The sequence below is a fragment of the Oratosquilla oratoria genome, chromosome 18 (genome assembly GCF_046742065.1).
Source record: "Oratosquilla oratoria isolate Oo_2021 chromosome 18, ASM4674206v1, whole genome shotgun sequence".
Lineage (NCBI taxonomy): Eukaryota > Metazoa > Arthropoda > Malacostraca > Stomatopoda > Squillidae > Oratosquilla > Oratosquilla oratoria.
The window spans coordinates 22,223,172-22,244,741 of record NC_134794.1 but is presented as its reverse complement, the minus strand read 5'-3'; the positions used below and the strand labels follow the sequence as shown (position 1 = coordinate 22,244,741).

General features: G+C 41.6%; 1 protein-coding gene across 4 annotated transcripts in view; it reads left to right on the top strand.

Moving 5' to 3' along the window:
• msps (msps cytoskeleton-associated protein 5) overlaps window positions 1–21,570 on the top strand; it is a 142,530-nt gene that overhangs the window by 45,121 nt on the left and 75,839 nt on the right. For all 4 annotated transcript variants that reach the window (XM_076201692.1, XM_076201691.1, XM_076201689.1 and 1 more), the window contains exons 10-15: window positions 451–631; window positions 2,642–2,754; window positions 5,403–5,589; window positions 8,801–8,979; window positions 9,966–10,117; window positions 10,946–11,164. In XM_076201692.1, the coding sequence (XP_076057807.1) occupies window positions 451–631; window positions 2,642–2,754; window positions 5,403–5,589; window positions 8,801–8,979; window positions 9,966–10,117; window positions 10,946–11,164 (1,031 nt within the window). The remainder of the gene's footprint in view (window positions 1–450; window positions 632–2,641; window positions 2,755–5,402; window positions 5,590–8,800; window positions 8,980–9,965; window positions 10,118–10,945; window positions 11,165–21,570) is intronic.

Below are 21,570 nucleotides of genomic sequence, written 5' to 3'. Positions count from 1 at the left end.
CATTGTATTGCACTGGGGTTGTGCAATTTGACAGCCCAAATTTCAATACCTCACAGATTCAACCTCAATAAATTCCTATCCCTAAACTTTAATTCAACACCTAAAGTCGCAAATTTGACATTCAAACCACACGAAAAGCACAAATTTCCTAGTTTGCCTGCTGAGATGGAGGTCATTTATGTTTCAAAGCCTTGAAAATTGCCCTAACCCTGTCAGATTACAAGACTCCAGCATATGGATATTATTTTTCTTTTGATAATTTGTCTGATATAGTATGAAAGAAGTAATAGAATATATGGTAATTAGATATAGATACCAAATAGTTATATTTCAGAATTCAGAAATACTATCAGTGTTAGCTATGGTTCTCATTAATATACCTCATTTATGATTTTAATGTATTTGTGTAGTGTATGTGTGAAAGAATAATTAACACATCCCCATTTACAGACAAGCTTAGAAAATATTCAGGAGATAGTGTGTAATGCCCTCAAGAATAAAAATCCACAAATCAAGGCAGAAACCTGTGGCTTCCTTGCAAGAGCATTCTGTTACTGCACACCTGCAATATTCAATAAGAAGCTTGTCAAGACCTTTGTAACTGAACTCCTGGTAACACTCAATCAACCAGGTAATGAAACTTGCACTGAATGAATATGGTTTCAGGTCACTTGTTAACAATGCTAGTAGTTAGAAAATATATCATACAAGAATATTGTTCTGTTTATGGTTTTTATCGTAATTATATATTCATGATTGATGATGATTCAGTTTAACATCATGAACTATCCCCTATTATAAGGCTAGGATGGTGCCCCATACAGAAGACTTTGTAGCATAGAATTTAATGAATCGTGCCCCTGGACCAACTCACTTGTGTCAGGGTTTGAATTGCTGTCACTCTGAACTCTGCCACAAGTAGTGATGTACTTACCCTCTATGCCAGCGAGTTGGTCTTAAAGTGGCCTTACTTTCCGTGAAAATTATCATAATTTGTATAGTGGGTATTTATTTAACTCGCACATTCATAGGATGGCAAAAGAAACTGAACTATAGAATTCAGAAGTTAATGTTGATATAGTATATAAAAGCATGGAATATTTAGTACAGGAGGGATAGGAGGATATATTGATTAGACTAATCTCCACTCAAAAGAATGATACTATCCCACCTCTTTTCTGCCCTCCTTAAATATCTCCTTTACTACCACTACTCTTTGGTGCAATATTGTTCACAAGGGTAGAGATGCTGGTTTTTGCTTTGTGTGTGTGTGGAAAGATTGAAGAGAAAGAGGTGACATAATTAGTGTTTAGGTCACTAAAGAGGATAGATTGCATGGATAGAAGAGAACTGATTAAAGATGGGAAGGCTTTAAGAGGTTATGGAAGTAAATTAAGAAAGACTATGTCAAAAGGATGTGAGAAATGAGGAGGTGAGGAGGAGAACAGGGGTGAAAAAGGATTTGGGAGATAGGGTTGATGAAAGAATATTAGGATGGTTTGGACACATGGAAAGAATGAGTGAAGAAAGACTAGTAAAAGAGGTATGGAAGGCAGATGTGGAGGGAGTGAACACGAGGGGACGTCCAAGGATGAGGTGGATGGATGGGGTGAAGGGGGCTTTGGGGAAGAGGGGAATGTCTGTTAAGGAAGGGAGAGGACGGAAGACAGAGGTGAGTGGAGAATGGTTGTATATGGATGATGATGTGATTGCATGAGGAGGAATGGGGTGGGGGTTGGTGTAGTATGTGTGAGTAAATTTTGACGCAGCCCGAAGGGATTTCTCCCCGTCCTCTCCTTATATGCAAGGGGGGACGGAGAGGGGGGGTCGCCGATTAAATGAAGCGGCCTTGCTGTGGATGTGCTGTGTCTTGCGACACTGCTTCTGACCCAGGGCGGTGGGCAGGGTGCAGGGATGACCCGTCATCCAGGAGGTGCTCAGATGAGAGGGAGGGGTGTGGAGTGTATTTAGGGATGAAATGGGTGGGAGTGTTTTTATGCCTTTCCCTTTTTGGCTACCTCCCTTGGAAGGGGGAAAAAGCCTTGGTATATGTATGTAACATAGATGTATAGATATGTGGAATAGCTTAGGTGAAATTGCCCTTGCTCAAACAATACATGACTTCAAATCTAAACATGATAATTGGAAATCAAAGATATAGATTAAGTTGGAACTGTATATGGATTTGAGTCTAGTACATTAGAAAACTAGAGAATAGGAGACGGGACCAAAAATGTGTTGCTCCTTTCCTGTCTACTACTATTGCTATGGAAAAATAGCAGTCGTGGGCATTGCGATAAGTAAAGCGATAATATCGCTTTAACCGAAAATTTATCGTTTATCGCAAGACTGGAAAAATTTATCGCTTTCAAATTTCCCGCGATAACATAGAAGACGAAAAACCGTTACGGCGGGAGGTTACAGGTTCATTGTTACGCGGCAAACAGATATGGTGTTTTAAGTGTAAAAAAGAGGTTTTTGAATGCATAAGTAGCAAAAATAGAGTATTTTTGGATTTATCGCTTTAAGGTATCTTGGAAATTGATCGCTTTATAGTTATAGGACTTAGCAGAAAAATTTATCGCTGCCCACCACTGGAAAATAAATGTATATAAAAGTGAATGTTTTTGGATTCCTTCAGATCCAACTGTACGAGACAACAGTGCTGAGGCCTTGGGAACAATGCTGAAAGTTGTTGGAGAAAAAGTCATGGGACCATTCATTGCTGAGGTGGATGCTCTAAAGATGCAGAAGGTTTGTATTTGCTCTTACTATTGTGGTAGTGAATTACCCTTCCACCCCTTCCCATTCCCCCTTTCTTGAGTTTCTGCACATAATGACTATAATGGTTAACTCTTTTGTGCAGAATACTTAACTGTATTTGGTCATTTTTTGTTCAATGTTTTGCTTCACGGAGGCCCAAAGGAATGTTCTCATCAGTTTAGTTATTCTTCAGTGGATGAGGATGGATATATGATGAATTGGTAGGGATAAAGCAGCTCTTGCTGTTGGGTCCTGCTGTGCAAAAACAGCATCACTGCATTGCACTAGACCAAAACTGTGTGATGAGGACAGGAATGGCCTTTTAGCCACATGGTGCTGAGGTGAGAGGGGTGTGAAATGGGTGTTACTTGTGCATGAAATGGGTGTGTTGCTTTGACTTGGTCTCTCCTTTTAAGGGAAAGGGCTTTTGGTATATGTAAATGTAAGGTGATGAGATGTGCAAAGGGAGAGGATGGTAGCAAGTTGGAAGTAAGCCTTAAAGGAGAGAGGTTGGATTGGAAGAAGTTGATAGTTTTAGGTATTTGGGATCACAGATGGCAGGTATGGGAGGAGTGGAGGTGGAGGTAAATTGTCCATACATCATATACCAAGGGCTTTTCCACCCCTAAGAAGAGAGGTAGCCAAAGTCAAAAGGCATAAACCCACTCCCACCCATTTCATCCCCATTTACCACCCTACCTCCCTCTTTTCTTGGTTCCTGAATGATGGATCCCTGCATCTTGTCCACTGCCCTGAGTCAGAAGCAATGCAGCAAGACACTGCACATCCACAGCAAGGCAGCTTCATTTAATCAGTGACCCCCTGTCTTCATCCGCACATGGAGAAAAAAAGAAGATTGTGAGAGATCCCTTTGGGCTGCCTCAAAATATCATTCACTTGAAAAAAAAACAAAAAAAACACAATCCCTTCCATGCATCACAGCATCGTCCATATGCAACCATTCTTCACTCACCCCTATTATCAACTGTCTTCTCCCTTCCTTCCTCAACAGACATCCTCCATTTTCTCAGTGCCCCATTCATCCCACCCATCCATCTCATCCTTGGTCACCCCTCATGTTCATTCCATCCACTTGTTTTCCACACTTTTTACTAATCTTTCTTCATTCATATTCTCCATGTGTCCAAACCATCGCAATACTCTTTCATCAATCCTGTCTCCCAACTCTTTTTCCACCCCCACTCTCCTTCTCACCTCATTTCTCACTCTATCCAGCTCAGTAACCCCTACCATACTTCTCAGACATTTAATCTCAAACACATTTAAACTTTTTTGTCTTCCTCCATGTTCCATGGTTCTACACCATACAGTGCTGTTGGCACAATCCCATCTTCATACAATCTCCTAAGCATCTATTCCCAAATGTCTATTTCTCATTACACTTTTGAATCCCCCAAAGCATTTGCTTGCTTCTCTCAGACAACATTCTACATCCACTTCTCCTTTTCCAGCCACATTTGCCCATAAGTATCTAAAGCTATCCTCTTCCTCCAGCCTCTCTCCCTTAATACCCATTTCCAATTTACTGCCATCCTCTCCCCTTGTGGGAATGGGTGGGAAGGATTTTATGCCTTTTCCTTTTTGGCTACCTCCCTTGTAAGGGGGAAAAAGCCTTGGTATATATGTATGCTCTCCCCTTGTACATCTCATCACCTTACTTTTACCCACATTTTTCTTCAGCTTCCTTCATTCACAGAACTTCCCAAACTCTTGTCACTAATTTCCTTAATCCCTCCTGATCCTGCTACCAGTGCAGGGTTGTCAGCAAACAACAACAACTGGCGTATCTCCCACTTTTCTCCATTTTCTTTAACAATCTCCAATCCCAGCCCATTACCCTTGCATTTACCTCTCGCACCACCCCCATCCATATATAAATTGAACAGCCATGGTGATATAACACATCCCTGACAAAGTCCCACCTTTATCTTAGACCACATGTTCTCTCCATTTTTAATTCTAACATAGGCTCTACTACTTATGTAAAAACTCTTGACTGCTTTTAACAGCTTTTCTCCTATCCCATTTATCTGCAATACTTCCCACAGTGCCTTCCTGTCTACCCCTTCATAAGCTTTTTCCAAGTCCATAAAGGCCCCAAAAAAACATCCTTACCTTTTCCTAAAGCTTCCTCACATAGTCTTACCACAAAAATCTCATCCATGCAACCTCTACCTTTCCTACCTTTCCACATTGTTCCTGTGATGCAAGGATGGGAGGGGATGGGGAGTAGGGAGTGGTTATGTGTGGATGATATTTTGATATATCCTGAAGGGAGTTCTCCCTGTCTTCTTGGAAAAGGGAGGTCACTGATTTAGTGAATTGGCCTAGCTGTGGATGTGCTGTGTCTTGCAGGGATGACCCTTCATCCACGAGGAGCTAAGAGGAGAGGGAGGAAAGGGTGGTGGATGGGAGTGGGTATGTGCCTTTTGACTTGGCTACCTCACTGATAAGGTGAGAAAAGACCCTTGGCACATAGATAGAATATTTCACTTCCCAATTAACAAAGTTTGGGGAAATACAGAAATGTTTGGTACAATCAGTTGGTCAACCAGCAATTATATTTTACTTCAGGTGAATGGATAATAAACTTATGGTTATTTTTTTAATTATTACAGATTAAAGAGTTCTCAGAAAAGGCTGAAATAAAGGTTAAGATAAGTGGACCAAAACCCAAAGGACCCAAAGCTGGGAAGAAGGACCAGGCCAAGGATGCAGACACAGATACACGTGCACCTGTTAAAAAAGTTGTAAAAGGTGGAAGACCTGTTCAGGGTGGGGGGGATGCACCCAAGGGTAAAAAAGGTGAAGTTAAATTCTTTTTAGTTTTTAACAATTAATTTATTTCTAATTTTCTTGGCTGAGGTTTGGAATTAGTTGGTGAGAATAGAAGGACAAGGGAGGTGAAACCAGTTTGGAATGGTGAATTGGGGAAAAAAGTTAATGTGAATGTGGGGGAAAAGTGGAGTGACAGGCTGAATGAGAATATTGATAATGAGAGATTTGAACTGGAGTGTTTTAAGTACCTGGGGTTACGCAGTGAATCAAGGTGTGGATTTAAAAGTGAATTATAGGCTATAGTAAAGGAAACAAGTTATGCCAGTGGAATGAAAATGTTATAAGAAACATGTTTAGGAATGAATGTAAAAGAAAGTTGTATAGAGTGATTATAACTTTGCTATTTGGAATATAAGGGATACAAAAAGGAAGAGTGAATGTTTTATTAAATGTCTGAGAAATATGATGATTGTTGCATTAACAGAGACTTAGCAATGTACTCATCCTATCTGAACACAAACGTGGGAAATCATACATGACCTCCCCTCAGATCACTTCCAAGTAAGAATTTCCATAGGAGTAGAAGGAGAATAAAACCTACATACAATGAAATATCCATGCATGTATACATTACCAAAAAGCCCTTTTACCCTTCTCAGCCCAGGCATATACCCACCTTTCACTCATCTAAACCCATTAGCTGTCCTTTTTATCTTGGCTCCATGTGGATGAGGTCATCCCTATCCCCCACCCACTGCTTAGTTTAGAATAAATTCAACAAGACTGCACCTTCACAGCAAGGCCTGACAGCCAAAGCTCGTGTATCCCCACTGCTTCATTACATGGTAAAACTCCTCCCTCATCCACTCCAGAATTTACATGGCATACAAGAAACCCTTTTGGTTCCCAAGAATCAGGAAAACATAGACACCTTATGAACTACATGATAAAGCATTGAAAATAAACTAGAGGAGCAACATAATACTCTAAAATCAATAACCTGGCACCTTTATCACATGTAAAAGAATAAATTCACATTGTAATCACAAAATAAGCTTTTCAAAACCAAACACCCTGCTCCATCAAATCCTTCTAGATATTAACCCTACAGAAATATACATCAAAATGAGGTAGAACCACACTAACAACTGTATTGAAGCCACCTTCCAGCATTTAGACAATACCCTCACTGAATAGATCTAACCACTGAAATAAAGTACCCGTAACAGAAAGCATTGAATATCTCATTTTATATGGATGCCATGCAGAATGTCTGAAAAAGGGAGGTACAGTGATGGTGGACTGGCTGGTGAGGTTATTGAATGTTTGTTGGAGAGAGGGTAGAGTGCCGGAGGACTGGAGGAGTGCCTGTATAGTTCCACTTTACAAGGGAAAAGGGGACAAGTGTGAATGTAGTAGTTTCAGAGGGATTAGCTTGTTAAGTGTATTTGGGAAGGCTTATGGGAGGATCTTGATTGAGAGGAACAGGAGTAATTGGTGAGGAACAGTGTGGATTTAGGACAGGTAGAGGTTGTGTAGATTAGATCTTTATGGTAAAACAGATATGTGAGAAAGCTATAGGAAAGGGGAAGGATGTTTTTTGGGCTTTTATGGATCTGGAAATGGCTTACGATAGAGTAGACAGAAAGGCACAGTGGGAGGTTATGCAGATATATGGGATAGGAGGAAAGCCTCTGGGAGCTGTCAAGAGTTTTTATGAGAGTAGTAGAGCTTGTGTCAGGATTAGAAATGGAGAGAGTGAGTGGTTCGAGGTAAAGGTAGGACTTCGTCAAGGATGCGTTATGTCGCCCTGGCTGTTCAACTTATACATGGATGGGGTGGTGCGAGAGGTAAATGCAAGGGTAGTGGGTCAGGGATTGGAGATGGTTAAAGAAAATGGAGAAAAGTGGGAGATGAGCCAGCTGTTGTTTGCGGACAACACTGCGCTTGTGGCAGGATCGGAGGAGGGATTGAGGAAGTTGGTGGCAGAGTTTGGGAGAGTATATGATAGAAGAAAGCTAAAGATAAATGTGGGTAAAAGTAAGGTGATGAGATGTACAAGGGGTGAAAGTGGCAGTAGACTGGAAGTGAGCATTAAGGGAAAGCGACTGGAGGAAGTGGATAGTTTTAGATACTTGGTGCAAATGTGGCCAGAAAAGGTGGAGGTAGAATGTAGATTGAGAGAAGCGAGTAAATGCCTTGGTGGATTAAAGAGTGTAATGAGGAATAGACATTTGGGAATGGATGCTAAGAGGAGACTGTATGAAGGAGTGATTGTGCCAACAGCACTGTATGGGGCAGAAACATGGAACATAAGAGAAGAAGTGAGGAGTTTGAATGTGTTTGAGATGAGGTGTCTGAGAAGTATGATGGGTTGTGCAGGTGAGGCATAGAATGGGGTTGGAAAGAGTTGTTGGATAAGGTAGATCAAAGAGTACTTAGGTGGTTTGGGTATGTGGAAGAAATGAATGAGAAACATAGCAAAGAATGTGGAAAGCAGAAGTAGATGAAGTGAGCTTGAGAGGAAGATAGATGGAGTGAAGGGGGCTTGAGATGCACATGTATTGTCTGTTGAGCAGGGAAGAGAGAGTACACAAGGTAAAAAGGATGACTTGGCATGAATTGATGATCAGGGATGATGAAGGGGGTCGCCATAAAAGGAAGCAGTGAGGGTAAACCAACTCTGGTTGTTGGACTCTACTGTGAAAGAAGTGCACTGTGCTGCATTGCTCTTGACCTTAGCAGTGTGATGGTGGACTCTGACCTTGCATACCTTAGATGCTGAGTTAGTTCAGAGGAAAAGTGGAATGGGTTTTATTTGGAATAAAAGGGACCAGAAAAAAAGGAAGGGAAGAGTTTGAATTTTTTAAATAAATTCTGTAGGAAAATATGATAGGTAATAACAAGACTGAATGAAGTGAGAAATGTGGTGATGCAGAGAAGTGGGGTCATGATTTATGTTGCTTTATTTTTCATTTTATAAATTGGATTTTATATCACCATATTATTTTTCTTTGTTTATTTACTTGTTTATTTTTTGTTATTGTCCCCCACATTTTTGTTTTGTTTAAGTTTCTTTTAAATGCAAGCAGTACTCTGTAAGGCAAAGGGTGGGTGTTATATGATGTATTTTGTATTGTACTTTTTTATGTATATTGCATATTTTAACTTTGTATATTGCATATTTCCAGTATTGGTAAAGATAAGAGAATAACTTATGAGTGGTCTTATTTTGTAGGTGGAGGTAAAGGAGGAGGGATGAAGGCAGTAGTAGCTGTAGAAGAATGTACAGAAGCAGAGATATCAGTTGAAGAGGCTTTGGAAAAGGCTGGTGAAGTCCTGCCAAGTGACGTCATAAGCAGTCTGTCTGATGTCAACTGGAAAAATAGACTTGCTGCAGTGGAAGGGTTTTTGAACGTGAGTACACTATTTCAAGTCCAGTGAATGAAGATTGTATTGATATATTGGATCTCCAATTTTCCTCATTCTCACTCCATCTTCTTTCATCTCTTTGGTACCTTTTTTAATTGTCATTATACATACATACATATACCAAGGCTTTTTCCCCCTTACAAGGGAGGTAGCCAAAAAGGAAAAGGCATAAAATCATTTCCACCCATTCCATCCCTGAATACACTCCACACCCCTCCACCCTCCCTCTTATCTTAGCACCTCCTGGATGACGGGTCATCCCTGCACCTTGTCCACTGCCCTGGGTCAGAAGCAGTGTCACAAGACACAGCACATCAACAGCAAGGCCGCTTCATTAAATCGGCAACCCCCCCTCTCCGTCCCCCCCATTGCATAAAAGGAGAAGACGGGGAGAAATCCCTTCGGGCTGCGTCAAATTTTGATCACACATACTACCTCACTCCACATCCCCCCTCATGCAATCACAACATCATCCATATATAACCATTCTCCATTCACCCCTATCTTCTGTCCTCTCCCATCCTTCCTCAACAGACATTCCCCTCTTCCCCAAAGCCCCCTTCACCCCATCCATCCACCTCATCCTAGGACGTCCCCTCATGTTCATTCCCTCCACATCTGCCTTCCATACCTCTTTTACTAGTCTTTCTTCACTCATTCTTTCCATGTGTCCAAATCATCCTAATATTCTTTCATCAACCCTATCTCCCATTATACTCTCACAAATTAGTCTCCCATTATACTCTCACAAATTAGTCTCCCATTATACTCTCACAAATTAGTCTGCTTCATGTCCTTCTCTTATATCTTCTTTTGTTGTTGTCTTTCTTACTGCACATTTTTAACTCCTTTCTTTTTCTTGACACATCTTTATCATTGTCAACACACCATATTCTTAGCAAGTGTAAGAAATTGTTATTTGTTATAAATTATAATGTAGGAATATTAATGTAATCTACTTAACTTTGCAGGTTGTAAGGGAAATGGATCGTAAGTCCATACCATGTCAGGCACTCATGAAAACATTGGCCCAGAAACCAGGGTTCAAAGATAACAATTTCCAGGTCCTTAAACTCAAATTGGATGCAGTACAACTTCTAGCAGAGAATTCAGACTTCACACAGTAAGTTGAAATAAAAAAGAAAAATGTGTTACGTGTGGCCTTTCTTGATTAGTTATAAATTGTATTATGTAATTATGTCATGTTGCCACACCTGTTCAACATATACATGGACAGGATGGTATGGGAGGTAAATGTGAAGGTAGGCAGGGGACTGGAAATGGGTAAAGAAAATGTATAGAAGAGGGAGGTGAGCCAGTTGGTATTTGTGGATAACACTACTTGTGGCAGGGTCAGATGGGGATTAAGATAGTGAGAGTTTGGGAAGGTATGCAGTACAAGAAAGTTGAAGGAAGATGTAAGGTGGTGAGATGTTCAAAAGGAGAGGATGGCAGTGAATGGGAAGTAAGTCTTAAAAGAGAGGCTGTAGGAAACAGTGTAAGGTATTTGGGGTCACATGTGGCAGGAAATGGAGGAGTAGGAACAAGGGTAAATTGTAGATTGAGAAAAGCTAGTAGAGGCCTTGGGGGACCAAGTGAATCTGCCTTGATGTGGATGTACTATGTCTTGCTGCAATGCTTCTGACCCAGGCAGTGGGCAGGAGTTAGGAATGACCCTTTATTCACAAGATGAGAGGGAAACCAGGGTGGTGGAATGGGTGGGAGTGATTTGGCTATCTCGCTTATAAGGGCGAAGAAGCCCTTGGTACAAGGATTATGTACTTTCGCACAAACATGTAAAATATTACCATGATTGTGCATGTGTCATCATTGATATACGGTATCCATGCAAATAAGATTTGTTACATATGATTCATTCCACACACAAAACCCACCCCCCACCCCTAGTGTTGTAATCCTTGTTAATTTTTATATTTTGTGATTGTTGCAGGAGATCTGGTGAGATTTGCATCCAGGAATTGGTTGAAAAGTTAGGTGATCCAAAGAATGGTTCTGTGGCCTCAAGTGCCCTAACAGCTATGGCAGAAGCTGCTAAGCTGCAGTGGGTTGGCCCTGAAGTAATGACCAGAGCCTTTGAAAATAAGAGCCCCAAGGTTCAAGAAATGGCCCTAAAGTGGCTAGCACAAGCAATAACAGAATTCGGATTTGTGTAAGTATATTTCTTCCATGCTGTCTTTTCTACCAGGTTAATTTCTTTGCACCCTGTCTACTTCCTTTCAAAATGTCATTTTAAAAATTTCACAATTTTGAGACCCACCTTCCTTGATCTTATCCACTTTTCTCTTTGCTTTTGTCATGTTGTGCTACCTATCTCATTCTCCATATATGTATACATATGTTGTTACGAATCTCGCTCACATATCTGACTTAAGTATATGAAATGAGTTCCCAAGACCCCATGTCTTTGGGATAACTCAAATAGAAATTACAAAGCTGTCAGACTCGTAACACATAGTAAGAGTGATGGGTGACTGAGTTCCCAAGACCCCATGTCTTTGGGTAACTTAAAAGAAATTTCAAGGCCGCCACTTGATTTTATAAAAATCAAGAAAAATGAAACGCACAGATAACGTTTAACACTATTCATTAAAGTTAATAGAATTACATGAAGGATTACAATCACTGAATATTCAAGTGAGTAAATAAGTTTACATTCAAATGAGTAAATAAGTTTCAAAACAGAAGATTCCCGCTCGTAAGCTTTTAACGGGGGTGAAAGAAATTAAAATAATTAATTAATTGATACTTTACCAACGAAAACACTGTCTAGGTCATTTCCATAGACATTTCACACCACTACATGAAACACTAGCTGAGTTAATTATCTTACGACTAATACAGGGGGAGTACAGAGGACTTACTTCAGCCGAATAATCCGCCCCGAGGCACACGCCTTTACATCGGACCCTCTACTCTAAAACTGACTCTGACACACTCAAGGCGCTCTGGTTCTTTCTACAAAAAATCCTCTGATCGGCCCACAGGAATTGCGTCTATGGAGATTGAACCTGATTGGTCAATTAACTAAAACGTTCTCCTTTGTTCTAGGCTGAGTGTTAGAACAAATACTCCATTGTATGGATGGATCTCCTTCCCACGCCTCCTCAGTACTCCCCTGTAATCTGACACCCCACGTAATCGCGAGGCGCCATTATCCAAGTAATAAAATATTCCCGTCTTACATATATGGGAATATATGTGACAATGTATATACACACACATACATAAACAAAAGCAAGAAAGAATATACCGTATTTTTCGGACCATAAGGCGCGGGCAAAATCCTTAAAATTGACCAAAATCGGGTGGTGCGCCTTATGTGTGGCTTCAGTGCAAAAAAATGCCTCGGACAGTGACGAATTATTTTGACACGTTTCGTAGCTAGCCTGCCGACGGCGACAGTGCATAGGCCCAGCAAAAGTTACAACCAAGTTATAACCAAGATGCATTTATCTTGACAAGAAAATTGCAAAAACTTCGACAGTTTTCTAGTCCATGCCACCGCATTCATTCACGCTATCATGGCTATGATATGATAGTGTCCACAACACAGACAGCCATTTTGCATTGGTCTAGTCTCGCTCCACTCAGACTGTAGTCATTTAGGTATTTTTTTTAGTTTCGACCATGGGCGCAATATGGGAATATTAAATTAATTATCAATTTTGTAAATTAAATGTATCAACGTAATATGCAATTTTGTGGGCGGAAATGAAAATAAAAAATACCTTGCTACAAGCAAATATGCTAATGAACGAAGTCGGTTGCATAGGATTGGGACGCCAACGTCTCTCACGACAACGAGGATGAGCCGGATGGCATTTAATTTGCAGATAATGATTTATTAAACACAGGTTAGGTTAGGTTAGACGAATTCATCACCCTTTCATTTCTTCGACGTCGGCATCTGTCATAACAGACATGTTCGTACCATTCGTCCGACACGACTTCGTTACTTACAAAATCAGTTTTCATACCCTTTTTTTTTTTTTTTTTTTTTTTTTTTTTTTTCCGCTCACAAAATTGCATGTGTTTATGTTGTTTTTTAGGGGTATTGGCAGGGCAGACCGTCCATGGAGGTGGTCTGATTTCACTGACCAAAATAAAAAAAATATATATACAATTTATTTTTGTAATTTTGCTAAATCCCAACCGATTTTTCTCATTCAACAACAAAAATGTTCAGTTCTGAATGCACTTGCATATGCATGATTATCCGATGACGAGACCAGGTGCGCCTTATATAAGGATGGGGAATAGCAAATTACGGGTGCGCCTTATGGTACGAAGCGCCTTATCGTCCGAAAAATACGGTACATGAAAAACTGGTACAACAAAAAATGTAGTGAAGCCAAGGATAAAAGAGACAAAGCCTGGAAAAAATGGAAAAAGACAAATAAAATAAGAGCAAATGGCAAACATACATCAAACTAAGAAACGATTATGTAAAAATATGCAGGGAGGAAAAGAGAAATTATGAAAAGGAAATTGTAGAAAAATGTAAGGATCAGCCAAAGCTATTTTACAGATATGTGAATGTAAACTGAAAAACAAACAAGAAATAGTAAAACTACGCCAAGGAAGTCATGAATACACAAAAAAACAAGAAATGGCAGAAATTATGAGTAACCACTTCAAATCGGTTTTCACAATTGAGAGCTCACCTAACTGTGAAGGAATAGAAAAACAGAATTCCCCCCAAATGAAGGAAATAACCGTAACAAAAAAGGAAATCAGTGACCAAATAAAAAAACCTAGATGTTAGAAAATCACATGGTCTGGATGGAATTGCAAATTGGATACTGAAGGAAGGCGTGGAGGAACTAACAGATAAAATACACACTATAATAAAATAGTTCCACTTTACAAGGGAAAAGGGGACAAGTGTGAATGTAGTAGTTTCAGAGGGATTTGGTTAAGTGTAGTTGGGAAGGCTTATGGGAGGATCTTGATTGAGAAGATTTGGTGAGGAACAGTATGGATTTAGGACGGGTAGAGGTTGTGTAGATCAGATCTTTGTGGTAAGACAGATATGTGAGAAAGCTATAGGAAAGGGGAAGGATGTTTTTTGGGCTTTTATGGATCTGGAAAAGGCTTACGATAGGGTAGACAGAAAGGCACTGTGAGAGGTTATGCAGATATATGGGATAGGAGGAAAGCTTCTAGGAGCTGTCAAGAGTTTTTATGAGAGTAGTAGAGCTTGTGTCAGGATTAGAAATGGAGAGAGTGAGTGGTTCGAGGTAAAGGTGGGACTTCGTCAAGGATGCGTTATGTCGCCCTGGCTGTTCAACTTATACATGGATGGGGTAGTGCGAGAGGTAAATGCAAGGGTAGTTGGTCAGGGATTGGAGATGGTTAAAGAAAATGGAGAAAAGTGGGAGGTGAGCCAGCTGTTGTTTGCGGATGACACTGCGCTTGTGGCAGGATCGGAGGAGTGATTGAGGAAGTTGGTGACAGTTTGGGAGAGTGTGATAGAAGAAAGCTAAAGATAAATGTAGGTAAAAGTAAGGTGATGAGATGTACAAGGGGTGAAAGTGGCAGTAGACTGGAAGTGAGCATTAAGGGAGAGCGACTGGAGGAAGTGGATAGTTTTTAGATACTTGGGTGCAAATGTGGCAAGAAAAGGTGGAGTGAAGGTGGAGGTAGAATGTAGATTGACAGAAGCGAGTAAATGCATTGGTGGATTAAAGAGTGTAATGAGGAATAGACTTTTAGGAATGGAAGCTGTATGAAGGATGTTCTGGGTGGCAAATGAATACACAAAGAAAAGTCTATATCACAAGTATATTTAGATTCACAAAAATTTGGCACAACAGAAAATACGTGCAACCGTAGTCAAGGCTGCTAGAATACTGAACCCACGCTACCCATTTCGTGCCCAAACAACAGCGCGCATCGCATCTGCTAAATCCCACAATACATTGCACTATATATGATAAACATACAACATCATAATACAAGTTATGTACACAACAAATATATTCATATACACTGTGCCAACACATCGCTCGGCCCGTGCCACTCGGTGCCCACACCGAGCAAACAAGTAAAAAAAAAAACTGACCGAGGCAAAGAGAATCTAAATACAAGGATAACACACAAACCACACACACAACAGTGGCAGACAGAAGTGTGGGACAAATGGATTGAAAAGCACACCCAAATACATTAAACAAACATATGCATAAATGAATACACAAAGACAACATATACAAACACTAAAAGGAACATAAACCTGGCGCCAGTTAAAAAAAAAAGACAAATAGAGCAATTGCCGGACGTCCGGGACATAATACTTAACATCTAAACACGACAAAATGCAATACAACAGAAGTGGGAAACATCACAATAATACAGAAATGGAAAACATTACATTGGTACATAAATGGGAAACATCACAATGAAAATTCAGGTAATTACAGGCATACAGAACATGACACAATATTGTGTCATGTTCTGTATGCCTGTATTTATAAGAGTTCAGGTAATTACAGGACCCCTTGACCTAAGGTCATAACAATGAGGGGTAGCGAGACAAGGCAAAGTTCTTGCTGGGGACACAGGAGGTGGCCGGGTAAAGGTTAGGATAGGCACTTGAGTCTTCTTGAGCCTATCAACGTGTGCAATCTCACTAAGGCCTGTAGAGGGGTCAAAAATCCTGAACTTGTTAGGATGTAGGCGTTCGGTCACCAAAAGGGGGCCCACAAACTTACAATTTAATTTTGACTGGCGATCAGGCACGCTTTTGAAAACATGATCGCCCACACTGATGGTCACAGGTGTTGCACGAGCATGTTGTTGTTTCAACATGTCGGCCTTTGAAACAACCAGTTTATCTCTAACAGAAGTATAAATGTCATGCAGCACATGACTCTGAAGTTTACTATAGTCATCTACAGTGTAGAGGGGACGAGCAGGGCTATCAAGCATATCATATGGGAGTTGTTTCTCAGATCCAAATATAACATAATGAAGTGTTTTGCCCGTGGAAACATTAATCGTGCTATTGATACAAGCACTAACATGGGGAAGCCAATCCTCCCAAGACTCATGAAAATCACTAGCAAGGTGACGTAAGATCTCTAAAATTTTCCTGTTTGTCCTCTCCACAAGACCATTGGACACTGGATGATAAGCAGTCATGAATGTCTGTTTGATACCATAACGTTCACAAATACCTGCCATAACCTCATTCTTAAATTCAGTCCCATTATCACTAAGGAGCACCGAAGGAGTGGTGTATGGACACAACACATGGGAAACTAAAGCATGTGCTACAACTGGTGCAGATTTGTTACGTAAGGGAGCTAAGATCACAAAACGACTAAAATGATCCACACACACAAGGACATACACAGAGCCCTGCGTGCTACGAGGCAGTTGCAAAAGGTCTATAGCCACAGTCTGAAAAGGGCGAGAAGGAGTAGGGTACTCTAAGATGGGAGCAGTGCTCGTAGAACCTTTGTTCTGGGCACAAGAACTACACCGGGCTACATGAGAGGTAATGTCTAGTCGCATTTTAGGCCAATAATACTTCTTCCGTGCCATAGCCAGAGTTTTGTCACGACCTGGGTGACCAGCCTGAGGGGCATCATGAGCAAGGGACAAAACAACGGGAACTAGAGACTCAGGGATCACTAGCTGTGCCACATCTTGCTCAAACACTTCCACATTATGAATGAGAACTTCGTCCTGCAGGGAAAATTGGTACAGAGGTACTGGTAAAGCTGGTAAGGTGGAATCATCACCAGACTCCAAAGCATAAATGACAGCAGACCAAACAGGGTCTTCACGCTGAGCTTTGACCAGATCCTGCAGGGAAAAGTTATGAATCACGGTAACAGCAGCAACAGGGATATTCCGTGAAAGTGCATCAGCAACATGGTTCGCACGCCCGGGGACATGCTTTAGGGTTGGATTGAATTCCTCGATCGTGAGGAACCATCTGGCTAGGCGACCTGACAGATTCTTGCCCTAAAAAAGCTGAGTGACAGCAGTGTGGTCCATGTAGACTGTAATAGGATATCCAAAAATGATATCACAGAAGTGCTTTAAAGCCCACACCACTGCCAGGGCCTCTAAATGAGTAACAGAGTAACGGGACTCAGGCTTGTTAAGAATGCGACTAGCATATGCAATAACATGAGGTCTACATCCATCTACTTGTTGCATGAGTACAGCTCCAATACTGTACCAGAAGCATCTGTACAAATAGTAAAGGGGATACTATAATCAGGGAAAGCCAACACAGGTGCTTCAGTAAGAGCAAGCTTCAAGGAATCAAAACTTGTCTGATGGACATCACGCCACTGGAAGGAAGAGTCCTTCTTGAGAAGGCGAGTGAGAGGGGAAGCAATTGAACCAAAGTCTTTAATGAATGCACGATAGTATCCTGCAAGTCCAAGGAAGGAACGTACATTTTCAACCGACTTCGGTACAGGGAAGTCTCTGACTGCCTTGCTCTTTTCACCAGTGGTATGGATACCATGCTTGTCTACAACATGACCTAGAAACTGGATACTAGCCTTGAAAAAGGAACACTTGGGTAAGTTGAGTTTCAACCCAGCTTCAGCAAAACGTTGCAAGACCATGGACAACTTAGAAAAGTGGCTTTCCACATCTTTGGAAACTAGAATCAAATCATCCAGGTAAACAAAAAGTCCATTCCCAATTAAGCCATGAAAAATAGAGTTAACTAAATGCTGGCAAGTCAAAGGAGCATCCGCAAACCCATGGGGCAACGAAGCCATTCATAGTGCCCACTGGGAGTCGAGAAGGCCGTGATCTTACGAGACTTCTCCTCCAGGGGTATCTGCCAAAAACCTGCTTTTAAATCTAAAGTGGTGAACACCGTATTACCATTGCCAATGGACTGAAGAAGCTCGCTTAAGATAGGCAGAGGATAATGATCAGGAAGAGTGACCTCATTGACTTTCCTGTAATCAACAACAGGACGGGTCCTGGAGCTGCAGCGTCTACGTCGTGGGACCACCCCCCAACCCCAAGAGTTGGGGGCCAAACGGCAGCATCTACCCCTGGCTACCGGCTCTACGCAGGTGGCACCAATCCCCAAGAGGAGCTACGCCTACCTTGGGGAGTACCACAATCCTTTTTCCCAACATGCAATATTACGTTTTTTCTGCTCCGAGGGGTGATTTTCCGGCGATCACCCCTCTTCTTCTACTTTTAGCTGGAGATGTAGAGAGCAATCCTGGGCCCACCACAAAATACACATGCCCAAAATGCTCTAAACCCATTACTTCGAGCAGACAGACAAAGGGCTCAGTTCAGTGCAATATGTGCAAAAACTGGGCCCACCTCACTTGTACAACACTTGCTGACACAAACCAATACACAAACACTTGGACATGTTCTACCTGCCCTCCACTCCCACCTCCCCAACCACAGCCAACAACCTCACCCACTCACAATTTCCCTCTGCCCTTACCCCCGATTAGTACTCCCCTTCCTTTGTCCCCGATCTCTCCTTTCCCCCCCTCTGACCCAGATCCTACACCTTCCCCACTACCACCCCAACCTCAACCCCAAACGGCAACATACAACACATACAAAACACACAACATCAACATATTACAACACAACATTGACGGTATTAACACGAAAAAACATGAACACTTTCTTAAACAACACAACATACACATTGCGATTTTACAAGAAACAAAACTAAGACACTCGCACAAAATACCATCATTTCATAATTACACCATCAGACAAGACCGGACTGACGGCTATGGCAGTGGACTCATCACCCTGATCCACCACTCCATCTGTTTTGTGGACACAAGTGCCACAACCAAAATTCTCCTCCCTACCACAGATAACACAACAGAAATCCAATCCATTCGAATCCGCACAGGCAACAAATCAACACTGACAATAGTTAACATGTGCATTCCCCCCCAATCATCCCCCACAGTTCCAGACACCTTCAGGCCTCATTTTAGCCAACTAGCCTCAATCCCCAACCTGATCATGGGTGGAGATTTCAACGCCAAGTCGTCTGCCTGGTATGTCGACAACCCTGACACAGACAGAGGGCTTGATATACAGACTCAGTTTGACTCATTGACTATCATGAACAGCACACATATCCCACACCAAGCCCTCTACACTCCCTCCTCTCCTGATATCACCTTCTGCTCCCCCTGCCTAACCCCAACAACATCATGGAGAGTGGTCACAACCCTTGGCTCTGACCACCTTCCAATCATCATCACCACCAAAACAAGATGCACCCCAGTCGGCCACAAACACACTTACACCAATTACAATAGAGCTAACTGGGAAGCTTTTACTGAAGAGACAGAACAACATTTTGAAACACTTAACAGTACACCAATCACAAACATAAACAATGCTGTGCACACTTTTAATACAATCATACAAAATGCAGACAAGAGATACATCCCTAGAGGCAACAGAAAATCACACAACCCCAATTTCACACCAGAAATCCAAAGCCTCATCAGACAACGTGACACACTTAAACACGGTACCCCCACACCTATCCCTCAAAACATAGCAGACCAAATACAAACACTAAACACGGTGATTGCCAATAAAATACATGAACAAAAAACACAAAATTGGCAAAACTTTATCAATACACTTGATCACAAAACAAACACCAGCAAATTGTACAAAACACTCAACAGCATTACACTATCCAACAGTAACACTACACGCTCTCACGCAGCAATAATCACAACAACAGATAATCTACCCTCAAACAGACAACAAGCAAACGCACTCATACGTCATTTTGCACAGACAAGCCATCTCACTTCTCACCCTGACGACCGACGCACCATTCGACGTAAGAAAGACTTTCCCACAGACTCAGACTATATACCCTTCATAGACAGTCAGACAAAACTCATGATACATAGTCTCAAGCACTCATCTGCCTGTGGCCCTGATAACATAAGCAACATCCACCTAAAACACATTGGACCAGAAGGTATACACTCACAAACATTGCAAACTACAGCTATTCACACAACACTATACCCGACATCTGGAAGCATGGTAAAATAATCACCATTCCAAAACCGAACAAAGACCCAACAATCCCAACATCGCACCGTCCAATCACACTTCTCTGCACCCCCTCTAAAGTCATTGAACGCCTAATACTTAAACTTGTCACACCACATATTCCCCTTGCTGACTCACAACACGGTTTTAGGCCACTACACTCCACAAACACTCTTCTGACAAACCTCACACAAAGAATTTTAGATGGCATCAATTCAGATAGGCCCCACCAAAGAACACTTCTTATAACATTAGACATTAGTAAAGCTTTTGATGCTATCCCCCGCCACAACCTAACAAATAAAATATATAACACAGACATGCACAATAACACCAAAAGATGGCTGGCCAATTATCTGGCAGGTGGGAATGCTTACGTGTCATATAATGGCCAATCATCGCACATCAGAAACATTAAAAACGGAGTACCACAGGGCTCAGTTCTATCCCCCACACTATTTAATCTATACATGCATGACTTACCCACGCCAGACACCTCAGAAATACAAATCTCTTCCTATGCAGACGACATAACAATCACATGCACACATCGTAACACGGACAAAGCTGCAGAAATAATCCAGCCATACCTTGACACACTCAACACATGGTTCATCACAAACAGACTCAAAATAGCTCCAACCAAATCTACAGCAACACTTCTCACCAACTGGACAAAAGAACACAAATACATACCTCATCTCTACCATCTCTACATCAACAACACTCTAATACCACACACAAACACACCGAAAATTCTTGGTGTAACATACGATACATCCATGTCTTTCAAACAACACATCTTAAACATAAAAAACAAATGCACACCCAGACTTAACGCACTTAAGTCAATCACTGGAACAACATTTGGACAAAACAAAGAAACTAATATAACAATATACAAACAATGCATACGCTCAGTGTTGAATTATGCGAGTCCTGCATGGGCTCCTAATCTCAGTGAGACACACCACAACACCCTTCAAATCATACAAAACAAAGCCCTAAAAACAATTACAGGCTGCACAAATACAACACCTACAGACCATTTACACCATGAAACAAAAGTCCTCAAAGTCAAGGACCACCTCGACATGAGAGGCACACAAACACTTGCCGCAGCCACCACAAACACATTACACCCGCTACACAACATAGCAGAACACCCACACACACCAAGAAACATTAAAACAACACCCAAAGACCTTTATCACGCACAGATACTCTCTTCTCTTCCTCCACAACCACCAAATACCAGCCTCCGGAAACATATTCATAATCATATCACTCACCGCTCCATCAACACACTGAAAGACAACACACTGCTGCATGCCAGACCCCCTGATATCCACCCTTCTGAATCCTCTCTCCCACGAAAGGACAGAGTCCACTTGGCCAGACTGCGGTGCGGTCACCACCCAGCACTTCTAAGCTACCAGAAGAGGCTGGATGACCGCATTGTGAACAGCTGCCCAGGATGTAACACTTCACCCCATA